Source organism: Accipiter gentilis, chromosome 28, assembly GCF_929443795.1.
Source record: "Accipiter gentilis chromosome 28, bAccGen1.1, whole genome shotgun sequence".
Lineage (NCBI taxonomy): Eukaryota > Metazoa > Chordata > Aves > Accipitriformes > Accipitridae > Astur > Astur gentilis.
Genome location: NC_064907.1, coordinates 12780397 through 12800465, shown reverse-complemented (window position 1 = coordinate 12800465; position 20069 = coordinate 12780397). Strand labels below are relative to the sequence as shown.

Genomic DNA, 20069 nt, shown 5'->3' with positions numbered 1-20069 from the left:
AAAAGTTATGATTTCTTTTGGGTTTTTTTTTTTGTTGGTTTTTTTTTAATTCGCATGTATTTACATATACATATGTGGGTAATGTGGAAAATTGAACTCAACATTCACTGTGCAGAACTCAATTGAGTATTTAACCCTGACCCTGCAAAGCAAGTCAGCAGAAATATGGGTGCTAGCTGTATGGACAGTGGCTTTTCATGGGTCCTTTTTTGTGCCTCAGACACATTGTCTCACTCTTAACAGCTTTCAGCATTTTGTGACTTGTTTACTGAGGTGCTGTAGTCAGTGTACTGCCGTTTTATTAAACTAATATAATAGAAATTTAAGGATAATTTCCAAAAGAGAAGATGAGATTGTTAAATGTGTAAACAGAAAGGTAGTTAAGAGTAGGAAGGTAGGGGTCTTGCTGTGGTCTTTTTTGTTGTCCTGCTAGGTACTTGTTGGACAATTTTTCCAATGTCAATTAAAATCTGGTGTAAAAACTTTGAAGTGTGCTAAAAAATTGCAAGCTTAAGGAAAAGGCAGTAGAGACTACTTGAAGTGAGGGGGACTGGGACAAAAGTTTCCTAATTTGAGAGTTGGTGAGATCAATTTGTTTAGCTTTCCACAACAACTATGGAAAGAGAAATCCTGCAGTCTACAGGTTTCCTAATAAAGAGAGTACAGAAAGGTTGTTTTAATAAGAAAAAGCAAAAGTATCAGTAATGGACAGAAATTATAGTAAATGTTTTTAATAGTGAGGCTTAAATACTCACTGCCAAAGAAGGGGATAAATTATCTTTTTTTTTTTTCTTCTTTTCTCTTTACATGCTTTATTTTAAAGGAAAAATGGAACACTTTCTGAAAAGAAGTTACTGTGGCAAATGTAGAGCTGAATAGATCAAGTCTAATGGATAGAATATCAGACCAGTGGCCTCTTTAAACTTTCTTTTTTAAATTGTTAATGCAATTAAAATTTAGCATTATTTTAAATTACTCTGAAAAGACTAAATTAAATCTCAAACACAAATCCTGATTAGTTATTTCACATTGAAGTTTTTGAGGATAGTTTTGTTGTGGTTTGTTGTTTTTTTTTAAAATACATTGGTTTTTAACAATGACTGAGGGAATTAAGGTTGTACATTCACTTGGAGATAGGAGGGAATGTTTCAAAAACAGTGACAGTGGAAGTAAACATATATGAAAGGAAATAGTAAGCACAGAGTTCCAAGGGAGAGCAAAGGAACAAGTAAGAAAATAAGACTAGAACTGTGACTGATGCAAAATCTGTTTCCATTCTTGTGGGTTAACATGAAGAATTTACATTTGGCACTTCCTTCACTTCCATTGAAAGATGCCGTGTCTATCAGCATCTGTTGCAGAGTAGCTCATGAATTCTTTAAACACTGTTTCTATCAGGACTCTTAAGTTTTTTCATCAACACTATATTTTTGTGTGTGTGTCTTGTTTTGTTAAGCAGGTTCTTACCATGTTCTTCCCAATTGTATTTTATGAAGCATTTTGCCTTAGAAGACAAACAAAATATTTAAATGTAACTTCTAAAATGTATTCATATTCCTGTTATCTTCAGAATTTTTCAGATTTCCTGTTTCGCTGGTATCTAGAAAAAGGAAAGCGAGGGAAGCTGTTGTCTCAGCCTATTGCTCAGCACGGACAGCTGGCCAATTTCTTGCAAGCTCACGAGCATCTGAGCTGGTTACATGAAATCAATAGCCAGGATTTGCAAAAGGTAGAGTTTCTTAAATACAACCAAACTGAAATATCACATGTTAAACAAGTCAAGTACATATTCAAGTAGGCAAATAATCTAGTTATGACTCTTCTTCATCAAAAGACGGCTTATCTAGATGAGTTAGGGGAGAGATGACAGAGATTATTAATGGAGTACCAATAACCTCCCTCTGGGCACCATCTGGTATATCATATAAGCCACTGCACCATGTAATGGAAATTAGGACTGCTTTTCATCCCTTGTGGTGACTAATAAGGAAGTTTTGTTTGGCTATGTGATCACTACTTTGGTGGAATTGGGGGTTTACAGTGAATATCAATAACATTATCAGATTATCCAGTGAGGGAAAAACTGAACTTTTATTTCAAGAGCAACTATTTAAAGCAAAGGAATTTGGAGATATCACAAAAGTAAAAAAGGTATTGATTACTTTAATACTTACTTGCATAGTTTAAAAGTGTTGGGTTTTTTTTTAATAGCAGATGTGCATGTGGATAGATTAATGTGACATTGTTTTTAAACTTGATCGTTTGTTGCCTTGTAGGCTGTCCAGTTATTCTTTCCCCACTTCCGGCTGGTCAGTCTTTCCTTCCTTCTGCAAGACTTATGAACGTATTTCACTTTAGCAAATCAACTATTTCTAAACAAAAATGGCTTCTTTCAGTCCATGTGCACATTTCTTAAGTATGCAGAGCATGGAAACATGTACCTTATGGCAAATTATAGGTTGATAATACTGTATGCCCCTTAAAAAAAAAAACACCACCAAAACCCCAAACAAAACAAAAACCAACAACAACAAAAAACCCCACCCTGAGAATATTGTAATATTCTATTTGTGTCAACTGAGGTTTTCTCTGTTATGGCAAAGTGCTATGAAGAGGGGGCAAGGACTCTAAAATATACAAGTAATTCAGTCTGGATAGTTTATTTCTGAGTAAGTGCTCAGAAACTTTCTCTCCCTTTGTCTGATAGACAAATAAATTCTTGCCTATATGTTTGGTTACCGCAGCAGTTATACATACAATTCTGTTTTTTCAAATTCCTGAATTAACAAGTAAATCAAACTGCATGCGCAACTGTTCTGTCAAAGCATATTTGCCTGGCTTTAATGGCAAAGCCACCTTATCTTGAGTATCTTGAATAAGATCCCAGAGGTATAATATGCAAAGTTGCAGTTTTTCCTTGATCATAAGATAGTTTTTCCTGATTGGTACTGGAAAGATTTTCTTGATATAATTGGAGTAAAGATCTGTGTCTCTTCCTGAAGAGTGTAATGCAAAGTTGTAATGAGCAAGTTGTACGACTTTTAAAAATAAGAGTTATAGTATTACAAAAGATAAATAGCTGTGAGACTGTAGTTCAGATTAAATCCTTATCTGTTAACCTTCTGATGTTAACTTATAAAACTGATTTCTAATATCTTTATTAATTTCAGGCTCACAGAACGTTGCAGACTTTAGCAAATATGGAGACCCGATATTTTGCAAAGAAGAAAACGCTACTTGGCTTGAGCAAATTAGCTGCACTGGCATCTGACTTCTCAGAAGACATATTGCAAGAGAAAATAGAAGGTAAGAAATAAAAACAGAGCAAATGAAGAATAACTTCATTAGTCTATGAATTAGAATCATGTTAATTTTGCAGATTGTTAATTTGTTAGGTTGAGGGCTCTGAGTTAACGTGGTAAGGATAAATGGGCAGATGATTTTGCTCATTGCAGGAACGATAAGGAAGATGGTGTGAGGCAGTAACCTCAGTGTTCACTTTCACCTGTGAGTTAGGACTATGAGCATAGGAAATTTGTACCTTTTCACTTCTTCTAATAACATTCAAAATATTGGCATACATAACAAGCTGCACAGTATTTTGAGATGTCATAGACAGTTCTGAAGTGGCTGAAACTTGTAAACCATTCTCACTGAATGTTTTCATGAAGCTGCATTTTATATTTCAGGTGCAAGGTAAAAATGATTTAATTTCATAAAGTCTGTTTATTGAATGGCTCTCAATTCTGAATTCTTCTCAAGTCCTGAGACTCTTAGGCTGTACAAGGAACTCCAGTAACTGTGTTGTAGTGTAATAACATACCTGCAAATATATACATTTGTGATCAAGAAGTGCTTTCTCAGCATCTTGCTCTGTATCTAGAAAGATTACAGTGACAGCGTTTCATTATGCTGTAACTGAAAGGATGTTAACAGGTAAAGTAGGAATACCTATTCTGCTTCTTTACCAAATGCAGCGGTTCTACTGCTCTGCTATTCCTATCACTTTGGAAAATACCCTTTTCCCGATACTGTTTGTGCAGCACGTGGTTCTGTGAGTTTGTGAAAAGGCAGTTCTACACTAATAGTTAAGCTGGTACTGGCCACCAGGGGGAAGCTTTGAAATACTACTCAAGGTTACTACTCAAGCTTACTTCTATTTATCTGCAAGTTTATCCGTGTATGTTATGTACAATTCTTAAAATAAATCCTGTTGAAAAAGCCCAGGGATAATTATGACAACTAAGTAGCCTTTACAAATTATTTTTAGTTTGTAATAATAATACGTTATCTGCCTTTTAAATTGTAAAACATTGCATGAAATCTTAAATTTTCCATTTGTTTTTCTCACCACTGTGAAAAAAAAAAAAAAGCCTATGCTGATGTGAAGAATCTCATCTTTAAATAGGAAGACTGTAGAAAAATGAGGAAATCAAAGCTTTATTTCAGTAGACTAATGTACTCTCAAAATTTGGTCTGGACTTTGCTACACGTTTCTATATTGACACATGACACAGCTTTTAAAACTATGCTCTTTGTTTATCAGTTTCCTATTGATAAAGAAAGAACAATTATTTCCACCACATTTTGCTTATCCATTTAAACAGATAAAGTGCTCCTTAGAATTATTTTCCCCTTTCTACCATGCAATGGAACTGGCTGGGCAGGGCAGGGTTCACATAGCGTGGCTGAAATTATTCCATTTTGATTATTTCAGCCTAATAAGTTTCTAACCCTGAAGCAGATCACACTGAAAAATAAAACAATCAAAAATGGAATAATTCATGAGATGGAGCAGGTCCATGGCACAGGTCTTCAGCCAAAAGGTAGCTCTTAACATTGCAAGCAACTTACTTTGCTGCATAGTGCAACAGCCTCCCTCCAATCCCTCCATTTTGTGGTTTTGAGAAAAAAAGAAGAGTTATCAGTCTGCATTATGCAGGGAACCTGAGTGGAAAGTAAAAACTAGTTGACCAGGATGGTAATACTGAAGTGGAAGTATTTCTGTGCTTCAGGAACATAGATGAGTGTCCAAATAGAATGCTTCATAACAAACACTTGTAGACCTGAATAATATTGTGACTTGACAGTTACTACTCTGCCATAATAACATGAAACATTCATTTCCTTAAATGACTACAAGAAATATCAGAACAAGAACGCTTTCTGTTACATCAGGAGACACTTCCTGAACAATTACTGGCAGAAAAACAGTTGAACCTCAATGATATGCCAGTGTTGTCTGCATCTCAGCTCATTGATGTAAGTATCTCGTATTTTCTTCATTACACAGGTAAAGTTCCAGTATGTTTTCTGCCTCTGTGTGATAAAATAAATGAGATCACAGTTGTCTTTATCCGTTATATGACTTGCTAAGCACCTAAAGATCTGGTATATGATGAATTGGTTTATCTTTGCTTAGCTTCTACCAGCACCAAACTTCAGAATGCTGCTTTTCATTCAAATTTCTTCCTGTTGAATGTGTGCTTTAGAGGGCTGCTAGGAGAAAAAGCAAATCGGTGCTAGAAGTTGGTTTACTGGTCTAAGCCAGTTTTTGAATCTGAGACAATTTCTACCTTCTGTTACAATCTCAGTAGGGCAGAACTTGGAAGGTAAAAGGACCAAAGAATTCCACCTCAGTGGAGAAAGGATGCCCCTATCTAGAAAAAGAAAGGGCTAGAAGCAGGAAGAGGCTTTTGGTCATCTATTGAGAAGAGGCTCCCAAAGTCTCTCTACTTTTTCTTCCTTTTTCAAAAACAAAAAAAACCCAACTCATACCAAAACAAAACCACGAACTGTTCCAGTACTGGGATCGCTAATAGCGTTGAGTCCTTTTCTGCACCCCTTTCTGGTGGTAGCCAGTAGCCTTACTGTTTCTGCCTTGTTGGCAGCATATTTTTACCATCCAGTGATGCATACAAAAAATATTCAATGAGTAACAACAAGACATTTTAAGACAAATCAGGTCCTGTCTGGTTGTCAGTTTTGCAACTCCTTACTTTTCTGTAATCTTGTGGAAAATCAAAAGCTGATAGTGTGCTTGTTTACATTCTCTGCAATTTCTTAGAATAACACTCATAGCAGATTCTGAAGTCATTACCTGTATCTTTAAGTGAGGCTATTTGTGGGATTAGGGAAGAGTAGGAAGTGTCACTCATGACTTGGCAAGCACTGGCACCATGACAGTTTTCCTTCTGAATTGTCTCTATTGTCAAACCAATGTTCATGCTTGCTACTTGCAATGCAAGAATGAAACTTGGAAAGTGTAAATAAAAAGAGCATTAATGTTAATTTTCCTTTGAAGTACTAATTTAGAATTAGGAGGCAGGAGGGGATGAAATATTGATAGCAAACTCATCTGTTTTTAAAAGGTGAAAGGCAGTACGTGTGCTTAAGCATTGCTTTGAGCTTAATTACCAAAATAATTCTGAGATCTTATTTGTGGAGCTGAGCTCTGGCTACAATAGTCCAGGAATGTTACAGCCTTAAATGGCATTTAAATTTGAAACCTAGCAGCCTTATATCCAATATCATTTGTCCACAGACCATTGTCATGTAGGTGGAATGCTGCTCTAAAACCTTAAGTATATTCCTTACTATAAAAATACTTGCAGTTGAATCAAGACATATTTTCATGAGAAGGTCATGTAAGTGGAAAATACATGGTGGTCTTCCCACAATGAGTTGTCCATGATATCAGTTACATTAGTTTGTAGGCTAAAAATAATTTTCTACGTTAATCTCTCATATCATAGATGTACATATGTGACGAGAACAGAAGGGCCAATGAGTATGACTTCAAGAAAGCACTTGATCTGCTGGAATATATTGATGAGGTACGAAAAGTTTTTGTAGGATTTCTAACCCAGACACTTTTTTTATTTATTATTATTAAAGCTAGAATGATGCATCTGTAGTTAGTTAACATATTAGCTTAGTGTACTGTAATTAAAAATAACCCCTGATGTGGGTTTTTTTCAGTTTGTTTTTAAGTCACTGGAGACTTACTGCCAAATGTGGTTTAGATAATTTAAGAAAAATGACGCTCATCTTTACTTCCCATTTATAGTCTATGGTTTCTTTTTTGGAGCCTTGCTTCCCTACAGGCTTTCTCCAACAGGACAAAGATCATCTGTTTTCAGTAGTTTAGTCCTTGTATCTTTCCTATTGGCAGTTTCTCTGGTTGTCATGAGATAAGGTGGGATAGTCACCAGTTTTTTAATATGTAAATAACATTGAACCACAGATTTGCTGTCTGCTTTCTCACTGCATCTCATTCTATGAGCTAGTATCTTGTCAGGAGTAACTTTCACTAAGCATGAATAAATCAACTTCTGCGGAGCATCAAACCTAAATTAGCAATAGTCTTTGCTAAAAAGCTAAAGCTGTATTATTTTAGCAGAAGTATTCCTTATCAATTGAAAATGAGACCTCTTTTCTGATTATCCCAATTCCTGTTAGTCTGGGTAGGGCTTCAAGTTAAAATCCTCTCTGTAGTATTGCTTTGTAAACACCATTGTGCCATTTTGTTGGTCTTCACTAACTTTGGTTTGATAACTACAAATATCTTTATAATTAAATTTTTTTTAAATGTAAATTGATTTAAAATTGGTTTTAATTGCATTTCTTTTACCAAACTTTCTTTTGAATAACATTACTGTTATTAACTAGTATTTTTTTTTGCTTTATGTATGAATATGTTTACTTGTCCTGTGTTTAGTACTATATTATATTTTGTGTACTGAGGAGAGTATTACTACTTAGAGTAGCATGTTACTCTGAGTTAGTTCTCTTTAGTTTAAAAAGAAAATTCAAAGCTTTTTTTCTAACTTCCACCTTAATTTTTACAACATAAATAGTCCGAATAATAATATTTTGCAGTAAAATAAATTTGAGTGAATTCATTTCGTTCTCTCTTTTAAATTCGTTTTCCTCTTAAATTTTGTCAACACAATTCATGAACAGAGACAACTATATTTTTTTTACATCTAAATAAAAGAAATGTCACTCTAAAAACATGAGATTTCAAAATTACTTTTTGCTCAGATATTTGAGTCTCTAACAACTTGAGTAGAACCTTCAGCACAAATTAAGAGATGGTGGGTTTGAGTCCAAAAACTAGCTGTTCCCTAGTTTTCCCTGCTTTTCTCTTGCAAAAGCATAGCATAAAGTTGAGACCCATCCTCTTGCTTCCAGGCTTCTAAATGCAAGTGTTCATGGTTTCTGTTATCTCTTATGAGGGGAATCTGAAGTAGGTGTGATGCTTTGGGACATTGAGAGGTGGAAAAAATATGGGGTCTTTTTCCTGACATATTTTAAAAAGGGCTCTCACACCAATTATCTCAAAGTTTCTGTGCAATGAAGGGACTGCCCTTTCCAAGACAAATATGTATTTTTGAAGACATTTACTAATATATTCATAAAACATACATCCTAATGTGGACACTAATGCATGCCAGTTAGCTTGGCCATGCTGAAAAAAGAGCCTTGACTTCAGTCACCTGTTAGCACATTTTGAAATAAACCTTGCCTAGAATACACTGTTTTACAGATTGGTATTTGTTCATGTACTTTAAAGTATGCTGGGTTTTAAATTGAGGTAGTTGGTCTTCAGCAGTCTTGTGGTGATGTAGAAAGTCTGAGCCATGTTTTCAAATGGAAGTGAACAGTCTTTGGTGTTTCAACAGTCTGATCAGGTCATCTGTTAAAATAGCATGTGTTAAAAACAATGCTCAGTAATTGAAGGATCTAATTCATTGGTATAATTTGTGTGACAGAGTGATTATTTCTTTAAAAAAAAAAAAAAAATTAACTTACCTGTCTCTTCTCCTTATTTGAATTGAAGGAAGAGGAAGTGGATGTAAATGATCTGAAACTTAAAATTCTCTGTAAGGCTCTCCAAAGAGATGGGTAAGTCCAATATAAATATAAATTACTGGGAGTATTTGTGACATAGCTTTTCCAGAATTACATATTAGTATACTATTCTCTAGCTCAGAAAAAGGATTGAATTTCATAATATAAGGTTAGTAGAGTATAAAGTATGTGATCTGAATGTGTCTTTTTATTTGTGAAGTGAAACCTCAACACAAAAAAAACCCCTGTAGTACTTTGTTCGCTTAGCTCACTGGCAACCTACTATGCATTCTCGGCAACTGAGACAGAAGTGTAGCCATGCAGCTTTCATCCTTGAACCCTTTGCTAAGGTAAAAGGAATGACCAGTGCTGAAACATTTTTTTTTCCCTTTGAAGCATCTCAAGGTAGAAGCTTTTGAAGAGCAACATATGCAGAGGTCACTCCTGCAAACTTTCATTTCACTAATTTTTGGCCATTGAACCACACTGACAAGTTCATGACCTTTTTGAGCTAAAGCTGCATTCCTGACTGTAAGCGATCGAAGCCTTAAATACTGCTTAAGAGAGCCACTCTTAGGGATGTTCAACACCAAACACAGGCCGAATTCAGTTGGTCAGAAGAATCGTCTCATCAAGCAGTGCTACTGTTCTCTCCTAGGTTAAATAACTCAAATGGCATTTCCTCCCTGCCCTTTCTAATTTTCAGAAGTTATCCAGCTTTTGTAACTCCCATCTATGTTCCAAGAGGACCTAAGGAAGAAAAGATGAGGAGAGACTAGATTCCAAATGGACCGTGCCATTTGTGATTAAAATGGAAATAAGCAGTATTTGGATTCACACTTAGGCATAGGATAGATTCCAAAGGACAGTGGTCTGTAGAAAATAAATTCCTAGTTGCATGACTAAGTTATTGTCACATATGACATAAATAATATGCAGAAACAGGTTCACACTATTCCAAGTGTTTCCTTCCCTTCTTATTATTTTCAAGTCAGAAGAATCCAGAAACTCCTACATGGCACCAGTCCAATAATTAGTTTATGTCCTGACTACTGTGGGCCAAGAATAGAGTTTTGGACATAATATTTAAACCATTCAAATCATATATAATGCTGGCAAGATTGTGGCCACTCCACTAGCTAACCAGATGCAATTTGAATAGAACTTTGCACTGAATGGTGTTTGGAAAACTTGATGTCCCAGTTGAGTTTCCAGTCCAGCAAGGCTCGAAGGCTCACAAAGTGGTTGATCGTTATTTCAAAAGAGGTAGTGTTAACTTTCATCTGCATGCAAAAGTAAGCATTTGACATGTTACAGGACCTACTTTTAAGGATGACATCTGGTTTCTAGCTTAACAGCTACAAATGGTGGTAAGGTTCTTGGGTAGAATGGAGAGCCTTGCTGAGTGTGCTCCTGGCGTTCTGGTAGGGCCCTCACTATTCTCCTCTGTGCCTAAGAGTGATTTGTTTCCTTAAAGCCCCCCACCCCTTCCCTCCCTCCTTCCCTCATATTCTTCCCAGTAGAGTTAAAGATGAAATTCTAGAAGTTTAGGCATCTAAGTGTCATCCAGGGTAAAACTGTGGTTTCAGTGAAGTACAGAGGATTTGTCAGTAATGTCTTCTGGGAGCCAGGTCCAGATCTGTTGCAAGCATGTCCCGTTGGCCCAAGGAGGTTTGTGTTGGTTTAGGGAGTGATACGAGAACTGGCAGTTTAACATATGGAACCAGGAAATTCTAACAGCTGAAAGGTTAGAACCACAACAAAAGAAGTTATATTGATGTTGACTTAAAACTACTACATATAAAGCTCTGCAAGGATGAAAAATTGTCCTTTAAAATAATCTTTCTCTTAGAAAAATCTGTTTGGGATTTTTTTATCACAGACGGGATTTGCATTCAATAGTTTTCAACTTCACAAATGAGACAAACTGTATTTAGTTTGTGTCTCTGTGTGCTGTTACAGGCCTGCACCTTATGTTTTACACTTTTTTTTTCCTCCTCCTTCCTTTTCGTGGTGTTTGCTTTTTTGTTTGTGGGGAGTTTTTTTTCACATATGTTAGCAAATTGCAGCTCTTACTTTATTCTACCAGAAAATAAATCTATGCTTGCATCATCTCAATCATAAAATATAATTACTGAGAATAGGTAATTCTTATCTTGATGGATAACATTTTTTATTTCATTGAAGAAATAATGTTTTCTTTTACAGTTTAGAAGATGGGAATTATTTCTATTGTCATCTTAACTAGACTGTGTTATAGTAGTGCAATTTTATTGCAGTTTTACTCCTGGAATAAAGAATAATTAACACAAGATAGAAAAAAACCTCTTGCTTTGAGCTGTAGCCAAGCACATTACACTTATGTGTGAACACGTATTAGTCACCTTTGGTCATTTATCAAATTTCCTGCGTATTCTTTCTTGTTAGTTTTCTTTTGATTTCATCTGTGCAATTCTTTCAACAAATTATTCTTTGACTTGCAGATGGTCCAGTTCAGATGGTAAAGATGATCCAATTGAAGCATCTAAAGATAGTATATTTGTGAAAATACTACAAAAACTATTGAAAGAAGGTAAAGTGTGCTTAAATATAATTGAACTTCTTGAAATTGTTCAGTTGTTTCAAAAGCTGCTTAAGATGAACACTACTATATAAAAGTAGCATTAATAAATTCTCAGAGTAATAAAAACTTCCATATATGTTCCACTAGACAATTACAATCACATGGAGCTAATTCTGTCTATAAAATATTGAGGGGATGAGAGAGGAGCAGATTTCTCGGTTATAATCTTAGTACCCTCAAATTATTTGCTCAGTAGGGCAGCCGTCAGATTTTTAGCAGTTCCTTACTCTACAGTAAAGTATATCTTCTGTAAAACATGGATTACTAACTGTTTATCTGTCATTCAGAAGATCTTAATCTATTTTAGCTTAAATGTTTTTTTTTTTTTTTTGTTTTCCCTCTCTAAAAACAAAAAAAATGATGAACACACGCAAGCACACACACACACCACACGCCCCCAAGTTAAAGCTGATGATGGGAAGTTATCGCCATGGAGGTTATAGCTGGGGAGGGGAGAGAAGCAATTTAGAGTAAAAATCTGTTTTAAATATTACTGCATATGAACTTTTTCCAGAACAGAGAAAGCTGCATGTTGAAAATACAAAAATGAAGTTCTTCAGAACAGTCATAGTTTTGTGTGTTCAATCCTGTCAATTTCTTTCCTTTTGTAAGATTTTCACACCCCAGACTGAAGTGTTGCAACTGATGATATAAATATTTATTATATGACTGATCTGTTGATCTTTCTTTTCTTATTTATTTATTTATTTTGGTGACATGTTATGTGAAGACTTGGATTTTAGGTTTAAGGATTTTAGGTTTAATAAGTTCACTGAGAAGCTATGTTTGGGTAGGAAATTTTTATTTTGTTTTTATCTCGGTTTTACAGGCTACTTAAGGTTTATTGTATTTCTTGACATGTGTAATAGAATTAGATCTTTTCAACTCCAAAAGAGTAATTTAACTCTGAGGCAGGCACCAGTGTTTACTTAAAAATGATCTTAGCTGCTAATGCAAAGTACTTTTTTTATCAGTGCTGTAATAAAACGTTTTGTGTTGTAGGAGTTCAGTTAAGTGAGTATTTACCAGAGGTGAAGGACTTCCTGCAGGCAAACGAACTTGGCAGCTTGAAATACAATGCTTACTTCGAATTTGTGTTAAAGGCAAACTATGAACTCTATGTTCAGGGACAAGCATGATTCTCGCTATTTTTTAAAATATTTTTTCTAAAGAACTGTTAAATTTTTGTATACTTTTTTATGTTCTGTTAGGGTTTTTGCTAAAACTTTGTAATAAAATCTATATGAGTAATATACTTGGTCTTAAATTTATAGACATTGACACTTTAGTCAGGGGAGGCAGAGGTGTGTTTTCAGGCAAAAGAAAAATAAAGTTTTCATTTTCCACGCGTTTTCATAAACTTGCTGTTTTGTTTTATGTCTTCATTAGTATGAGTGCTGCTTGAGACTCAAAGATACACAGACACACAGGGTGAAATGTGGGACCCACTGCAGAAGGTGGAATTTTTTGCTCTCACTTCACTGGGGCTGTGATTTCAATTCAGAGAACATACTGAAAACATGAATGCTGGGTGACTGTGTAGCTTACTGAAGAAACAAATGATTACTCTATAAGATAACTCTAGTCCCTCTTTTTGTACAACACTTTTCTGTAGAAAATAGGTAATTTCAATTTTGCATGAAAGATTACTGCCACAAAAGGGATACCTGGCTTGTCACTGGTCATGCAGCTTGTCTGTGACAGAAAGGAATAAAGCACAGTTCTCATTCAAAGCCCTCTGGTCCAGTAAATATACCTTTCTTTCATTTTATATCTGTAAGATTAAACTTTTTCAAAACATTTTAATATTGTATCTATTTAACTTTCATTTAAGTTATATCCAGATTTCTAGAACACATGTAAAAATGAGATTAACAGCTCACCATGCAGTCATTCACAGCAACTGCTTGAACCTAGAAAGCAGTTATGAAAGTGTAGGAGTCCAGCATGATCTTCCTTACTCGATGACTTGTTCTACTAGTTGATGCTGCTAACTTCCCCCCCCCCCCCCCCACTGCCCCATTTAGTTATCTCTGACATAGGAATAAAAAAAAAAATCGATTTAAGTTTTCACTTTTCATTACTCTGATTGGCAGCAGATTTTAATCTTTAAAGAAAAGTTAGTTCTATCTGACATGTTGCACCTTTCTTCTGCAAGTAGCTTGACAGCCCGAGAGTGAGTGCAGAGCAACTTGCATGCCCTTATGTTTTACTTGTCTGGCTTGATGCCTGCTGCAACAACTTGATCCAACAGCTGAGAAGGTCAGAAGTTAAATTGGTTGAAGAGAATCCAGTTTCTAGTTTTAAAAGCACAGCTCCCTTTCCGTGGCTTCCCCTCCTCCCTGTACTAATACAGTAAGCTGGGCTGAGAGTCTGAACATGTTTGGAAGAATAGATTTATCTAGAGAGGTTCTAACTAATATGGGAAAGAAATGCACTAGCAGTCATCTTCTAAGATTGTTCTAAGAAGCGAACTTTGCTCTTCTGCAGCCTTGCATGGCTGAGAGAAAGAAGTGCAGGTATAACTCCCAGCTGTGGCTTCAAAGGAGTGGGTCATTTAAAGCCTTAGAAGAATGCCATGTGCTTGCTTAAATGTCACTTTAACGGTGGTTTCACATTATTGATAAACTTAAACATTTTGGGAGAAAGGGAATAATCTAACAAATGATTGCCACCCCTTGCAGAAATATGTTTTACCCAGACTTTTACTAGACTCCTGAATTTTGCTTGAAGAGGAATCTCTCTAATTGACTGTCCACAGTAAAACACTTTGGGGATTATCTCATCTCTTCCTAGACTGTCGAGCAGCTGTATTCTGTCAGGAGAGGCAGGGTGAGTCCTGGAAAGCTTGCTCCAGGAGCAGGCGTTTCTGTTCCTCCTTAGCTGTCCATCTGTTTCAAAGTGCCTGGCTTCTCTGCTGGGATGGGTTTATTCCGGTTGGTATAAAAGCACTCCGCAGGTTCTCAGCATCACTCGTGTAGGCTTCACAACTGATGTTTTATTCTATTGCTGGGTTGAGAGGCATTTGGCATTTGTACAACGGCTTTCCATCCGACTATTGCCAAAACAGAAGGCTACAAGCAATGAGTTTACTTAAATAAAACCTCATTAAAATAACTTCCGTGTCTAAACTGAAGTTTAATGTTCTTGTATTAAGAATGTTGAGCCAGTTCACTGTTCCCTTGGGAAGCCTGAAGAGGCTGGGATTTGGGGCTATTCCGCCTCTCTGCCCACTGTTTCATTATGTAATAAGCTGTTCTGGTGCAGAACCCCTGTCTCGGATTATTGGACGGGGAGGATGCCTTCATTTACCACTGCATATGGCAGGTCATGCCACATCTCTAGGTTGTTTCCAAGTGTAACATAAACAAATAAACTTGGGACAAAAAGATTTCGAGTTTTGGTTAAAATGGCTTAAGGAGTATGGATAGCTCCTTTTGAATAAGGAAGTACATGCTGTTTCTTAAATAGTTGTTTTCTCAATAATGCAAAATACACACAGTACAGGATGTCTGCGCTTCTGTCCTCTGTTGTTGCCAGAGTAGCAGGAAAGCTTATCAGTTGTCATTTGTCATCAATTTCAGAAGCTATGGGTTGTGGATAGTGGTCTCCTTTGTGCCCAGCTCTGTTCCGGACACTAGCTTCCAGTGTTTTCTGACTTGGGACCAAAACAAAATTCATTTCGTGAGTCTCCTTAAATATCAGAAAATGATCTTTTACACAGAACTGTTAACAATTTAACGTTGCCATTGGGCATTTTACTGTAAAGTAGATGCGGCAGAGAGAAAATTAAAAGAAATAGAAGGGATAGAGTGGGTTTATGCTTGTGTCAGGTTTCACTGAAGGATTAAGAATGTTTCTCTTTCAGCAAGGTTAGGCTTTCTTGTTACTTGATTTCTGATTCCACACAACTGACTATATTCTGGAAACCACGATGGACCGTTACAGTTCTGTAAACAGATTTGATGGCTGTGATGCCTTTAAGTGCTTTCAGGCTTCCGATTTTTGTACTGCCAGTTGTCGATGACAGAACTGAAGAATAATACGAGAAGTTGAAGAACAGTATGAGAGAATAGCATGTTTTATCCCCAGCATACTTTTCATACAATAACTTGACAGGAATTTAAAATCTATAGCAGAATGAAATAGAGAGCTGCCAGAGGTAAAGAGGAACGCTGCCAAACTGGAGGCTGCAGAAGTGAAATAGAGAAGAAAAGTTGTCTGCCTCTCTGTTGACTCGTCTGCTCTGCCGTGCAGTGGAGGAAATCAGCTGCAGAAATGCCTTCACTTGCAGGAGACTCCTCACAGCGCGAGCGCGTCCAGCTTAATTTCTTCCTCCTCCTCTCCTGACTCCCTTCTGCTAAATTTTAAAAGGATTTACCCTTAGCCAGTTGTGCCTTCAGAGAAGATCTTGAAGGTCGATACGATTCTATGCATCGACTCGTCGGCAGGGCTGCAAATCCGCTTGCATCACTGCCTCTTCTTTCCACCAGTAACCAGAATTTCTGTATAAAACCTTCCCACGTGTCCCCTGGGGAATCTCTGCTCAAATATCCGTAGCTGAAGGAGGTGACCTGTTCCTCTTCACTCGCACAGTACCTTCCGCTCGTCGGAGATGACTTGCCCGTGAGGCTGCAGCCCTTTTCGAACGGGTGAGCCGCAGGGATAGCTGGAGGATGCCCAGTTGCCCAGCCAAGGGCACTGGGTAACGGCACCAGCACTGGCGGCTGCGTCAGGCTCCTGCCATCGGGGGGATTAATGCTTCGCCGGGTTTCTCTTCAGGCGTTTGCCTAACAGATGCTATCCCCTGCGTTCGTTTTCCATTTTTAAACCCCGGCAAAGCCAGAAAACAACGCGCGGCTTAACTGAGCGCGTAAAGCTGTGGCTTTTACGCGGCCTGTCGGCCTTCTGTGCCGACCCCAGATCTGCCTCCTCACCTCCCCTTCTCCCCCAGCTCCCCCTCTCCCCCGCCAGGCCCTCCCCTACACCTCCAGGCGAGGGCCGTTATTTCCCTTCACAGCCCCAAACAACCCCCACCGAGGCCCGGGGCCCGCTCCGCCCTCACACCCCGCCGGGCCCGGGCCCGCTCCGGCCCTGCGCCCCCCCTCATCCACACACATACACTGCCCCCGGCCTTGCCCTTATCGGCCCCGGCGGTGCCGGGGGGGATTATTTCGTCCCCGGCCGCCGGTGGTGGAGCGGGGCGGGGGGGGGGGACGGGGACACCCCGTCAGACGCTCCATATACGGCCGGGCCCGTCTCACCTGGGCCGCGGCCAGGAGCGCCTTCTTTGGGCAGCGCCGGGCCGGGGCCGCGCCGGGCCCGACGCCCAAATATGGCGACGGCCGGGGCCGCATTCCTGGGGGCCGGCCGTTGCCGCCGCCCGGCCCGATAAAAGGCTCGGTGGCCGGCGGCGGCTCCACGAGCTACCCGGCGAGGAGCGGGGAGGCCTGTCTGCCAGTGGCCCGACGCGTAGAGCCCGCAGCCAGCCCAGGTAAGTTCCCGGCCCCGCTGCCTCGTCCTCGTCCTCGTCCTCCTCCTCCTCCTCCTCCTCCCTCTGCCTGCGGCCGTCCGCCGTCCCCGTCAGGCTCAGCCCCTGCCCCCACAGACAACCGACACCATGTGCGACGAGGACGAGACCACCGCGCTCGTGTGCGACAACGGCTCCGGCCTGGTGAAGGCCGGCTTCGCCGGGGATGACGCCCCAAGGGCCGTGTTCCCCTCCATCGTGGGCCGCCCCCGCCACCAGGTACGGCACCGTCCCCCTCCGAGCCTCCCCCCCAGCCTGGACACGGTCACGGGTCCCCGCCGCCTCCCAGCCCTCCGTGTGGAGGGAGGACGCCCGGACTGCTGGGGAAGCCCGTGGAGAGATCACTGAGCCCCCCCTTTCCTCCCCTGCAGGGCGTCATGGTGGGTATGGGTCAGAAGGACTCCTACGTAGGAGACGAAGCCCAGAGCAAGAGAGGTATCCTGACCCTGAAGTACCCCATTGAACATGGCATCATCACAAACTGGGACGACATGGAGAAGATCTGGCACCACACCTTCTACAACGAGCTGCGTGTCGCCCCTGAGGAGCACCCCACCCTGCTCACCGAGGCCCCCCTTAACCCCAAAGCCAACCGTGAAAAGATGACCCAAATCATGTTTGAGACCTTCAACGTCCCCGCCATGTACGTGGCCATCCAGGCTGTGCTGTCCCTGTATGCCTCTGGCCGTACCACTGGTGAGTGCAAGTGTCCCGCTGGCCCCTCTTCCACAAGCAAGGACGCCCAGGACTGGTCCCCCACAGCTGACAAGTACTCTGCCCCCCAGGGCTGGGCCCTTTGTGGGCTGCGTCTCAGGTGGCTGCTTCTTGTTTCCCCAGGTATCGTGCTGGACTCCGGCGATGGTGTGACACACAATGTCCCCATCTATGAAGGGTATGCGCTGCCCCATGCCATCATGCGCTTGGATCTGGCCGGCCGGGACCTCACCGACTACCTGATGAAGATCCTGACTGAGCGTGGCTATTCCTTCGTCACCACAGGTAAGCCCTCTTCCCTCCCCCAAAATGTCCCCCCCTCGCTTCCAACCCTTGCACCTCCAGGGGTGCTGCAGCCTCTCGCCCCATGGCGAGCCCCGTGAGCGCTCCCTGTTGGGAGTTTGCGTGTGGTTGGGGCTCTGGAGTCCCAGCAGACCTATGGAGGAGATGCAAGCGTTCCCTCTTCCTCTTTTGCAATCGCTGATGCCTTTGCTCCCCCCGACAGCTGAACGTGAGATTGTCCGTGACATCAAGGAGAAGCTGTGCTATGTGGCGCTGGACTTTGAGAACGAGATGGCCACCGCTGCCTCTTCCTCCTCCCTCGAAAAGAGCTACGAGCTGCCTGATGGGCAGGTCATCACCATCGGCAACGAACGTTTCCGCTGCCCAGAAACCCTCTTCCAGCCTTCCTTCATTGGTGTGTGTGCCCCCCTCCCTCTCTCCTCCCCTGCCAGCTTTCCCATGTCTCCCGAGTCCTCCCGTAGAGCTCTCGCTTTGTGCTTAACTTGTGCCTGCTCTTCTCCCCTTCCCTGCCCCCAGGTATGGAGTCCGCAGGGATCCATGAGACCACCTACAACAGCATCATGAAGTGTGACATTGACATCAGGAAGGACCTGTATGCCAACAATGTCATGTCTGGGGGTACCACCATGTACCCAGGTATTGCTGACCGCATGCAAAAGGAGATCACAGCCCTGGCCCCCAGCACAATGAAGATCAAGGTAAGGCTGGAGCATGAAGGACCCAGGCGCAGGACCTGCCTTCTTTTGCCCTCCCGCAAACAGCGTGCGGGGCTGTGCACACCCCGATGCCTGTCACCCGCAGCGGTTTCTTGTTTACTGATCTTGGCTCTCTTGGCTTCTTCCAGATCATTGCCCCACCTGAGCGCAAGTACTCTGTCTGGATCGGTGGCTCTATCCTGGCCTCCCTGTCCACCTTCCAGCAGATGTGGATCACAAAGCAGGAATACGATGAAGCTGGCCCATCCATTGTCCACCGTAAATGCTTCTAAACACGTTTACATGATCGTTTTGCCAGCCACACTCAGGATGACAGCCTTCTAGGTTGCAGGCTGCCAAGGACCTGCAACAGCCATGTAACTTTCTATTTTGTAACGGTTTCTGGTTACTGTTGCTGCAAAGCTCCATGTGACACAGTGTATGTAAAGTGTACATAAATTAATTTATTTTACCTCGTTTTGTTTGTTTTTAAAACCAATGCCCTGTGGAAGGAAACAAAAAACTTCAAGAAGCATTAAATCATCAGTCATTCTGTCACACCCCTAATGCGGTTGTTTGTCGTCATTTGCCTGGGTTCTTCCATCACTCGCTGACGTGGTGCGTCACCGAACAGTGAGGGCGGTGGGTGGTGGGGCTGGACCTCCCCAGACAGGAGGAGGACTGGGGAGGGGACAGGACCCCAGCCGGAGGAGCCAGCCCCGTGTGACTTGCTTGGGTTGCAGGCAGCTCAGCGGCGCTGAGAGCAGCCCGGGGGTGGCTCTGTGTTGCATCCTGCCACTGCAAGGTGGGTGCCCGCCACTCTGCAACGTGCTTCTCCTAGACCCGGGGTGGGGGGAGGAAAGGAAAGGGTTACTTGGAGCCTTGGCTTGCAAAGGATTTTATTTGGCTCGCCCTGCCAAAAAAGTAGCCCTGGCACGCTCATGCAGCTCCAAGGCGTGATGGACGGAGGCAAGGCTGGGGCTGAGGGCAGGTGGCGGGTGCAGGTTAAATAAAGAGCTTTCCACTCCACTTATGGGAAACCCGCCTGCCATCGTGCTGTCCCTGGGGGGCCGAGGGCAGGCAGGGCCACTTCCTCACCCTGCCTGACTCGCTTGCCCTTGCCAATGGTCACGGATGAGGGGCTGCCTGCGAAGGGACCACCCCCTCCCAGGGCCAGATCCTTCACGCAGGGACTCCCTGGGAGCCCGAAGGAAAACCCCAGGGGCTTCCCCCTGCCGCAGGGGTTTGCCTGCCCTTTTTGCCTATGAGGAGGCAGAGCAGGGTGGGAGGTGGGGAAGCTGCCCCTGCTTGTCTCAATTCTTTTTTACTGGGGGGGTGGGGTGGGGGG

At 41.4% G+C, this 20069-nt stretch overlaps 4 protein-coding genes across 6 annotated transcripts in view; 2 read left to right on the top strand and 2 right to left on the bottom strand.

The window, feature by feature from the left end:
* Nucleotides 1-12832, top strand: part of NUP133 (nucleoporin 133) — a 38064-nt gene extending 25232 nt beyond the window's left edge. For all 3 annotated transcript variants that reach the window (XM_049831348.1, XM_049831347.1, XM_049831345.1), the window contains exons 20-26: nucleotides 1571-1729; nucleotides 3171-3306; nucleotides 5144-5262; nucleotides 6756-6836; nucleotides 8846-8910; nucleotides 11340-11428; nucleotides 12482-12832. In XM_049831348.1, coding sequence (XP_049687305.1) covers nucleotides 1571-1729; nucleotides 3171-3306; nucleotides 5144-5262; nucleotides 6756-6836; nucleotides 8846-8910; nucleotides 11340-11428; nucleotides 12482-12618 — 786 coding nt within the window. In that variant the 3' untranslated portion in view covers nucleotides 12619-12832. The remainder of the gene's footprint in view (nucleotides 1-1570; nucleotides 1730-3170; nucleotides 3307-5143; nucleotides 5263-6755; nucleotides 6837-8845; nucleotides 8911-11339; nucleotides 11429-12481) is intronic.
* The window catches only part of EGLN1 (egl-9 family hypoxia inducible factor 1), a 595298-nt gene that overhangs the window by 205878 nt on the left and 369351 nt on the right, over nucleotides 1-20069 (bottom strand). The window lies entirely within an intron of this gene.
* Nucleotides 1-20069, bottom strand: part of RAB4A (RAB4A, member RAS oncogene family) — a 471873-nt gene that overhangs the window by 393103 nt on the left and 58701 nt on the right. The gene's annotated exons all lie outside the window — the stretch shown is intronic.
* ACTA1 (actin alpha 1, skeletal muscle) lies at nucleotides 16877-19288 on the top strand. The gene is made up of 7 exons (XM_049831371.1): nucleotides 16877-16973; nucleotides 17088-17228; nucleotides 17381-17705; nucleotides 17847-18008; nucleotides 18229-18420; nucleotides 18543-18724; nucleotides 18871-19288. The coding sequence occupies exons 2-7, from the start codon at nucleotides 17100-17102 to the stop codon at nucleotides 19012-19014; spliced, it is 1134 nt and encodes a 377-aa protein (XP_049687328.1). The 5' UTR covers nucleotides 16877-16973; nucleotides 17088-17099; the 3' UTR covers nucleotides 19015-19288.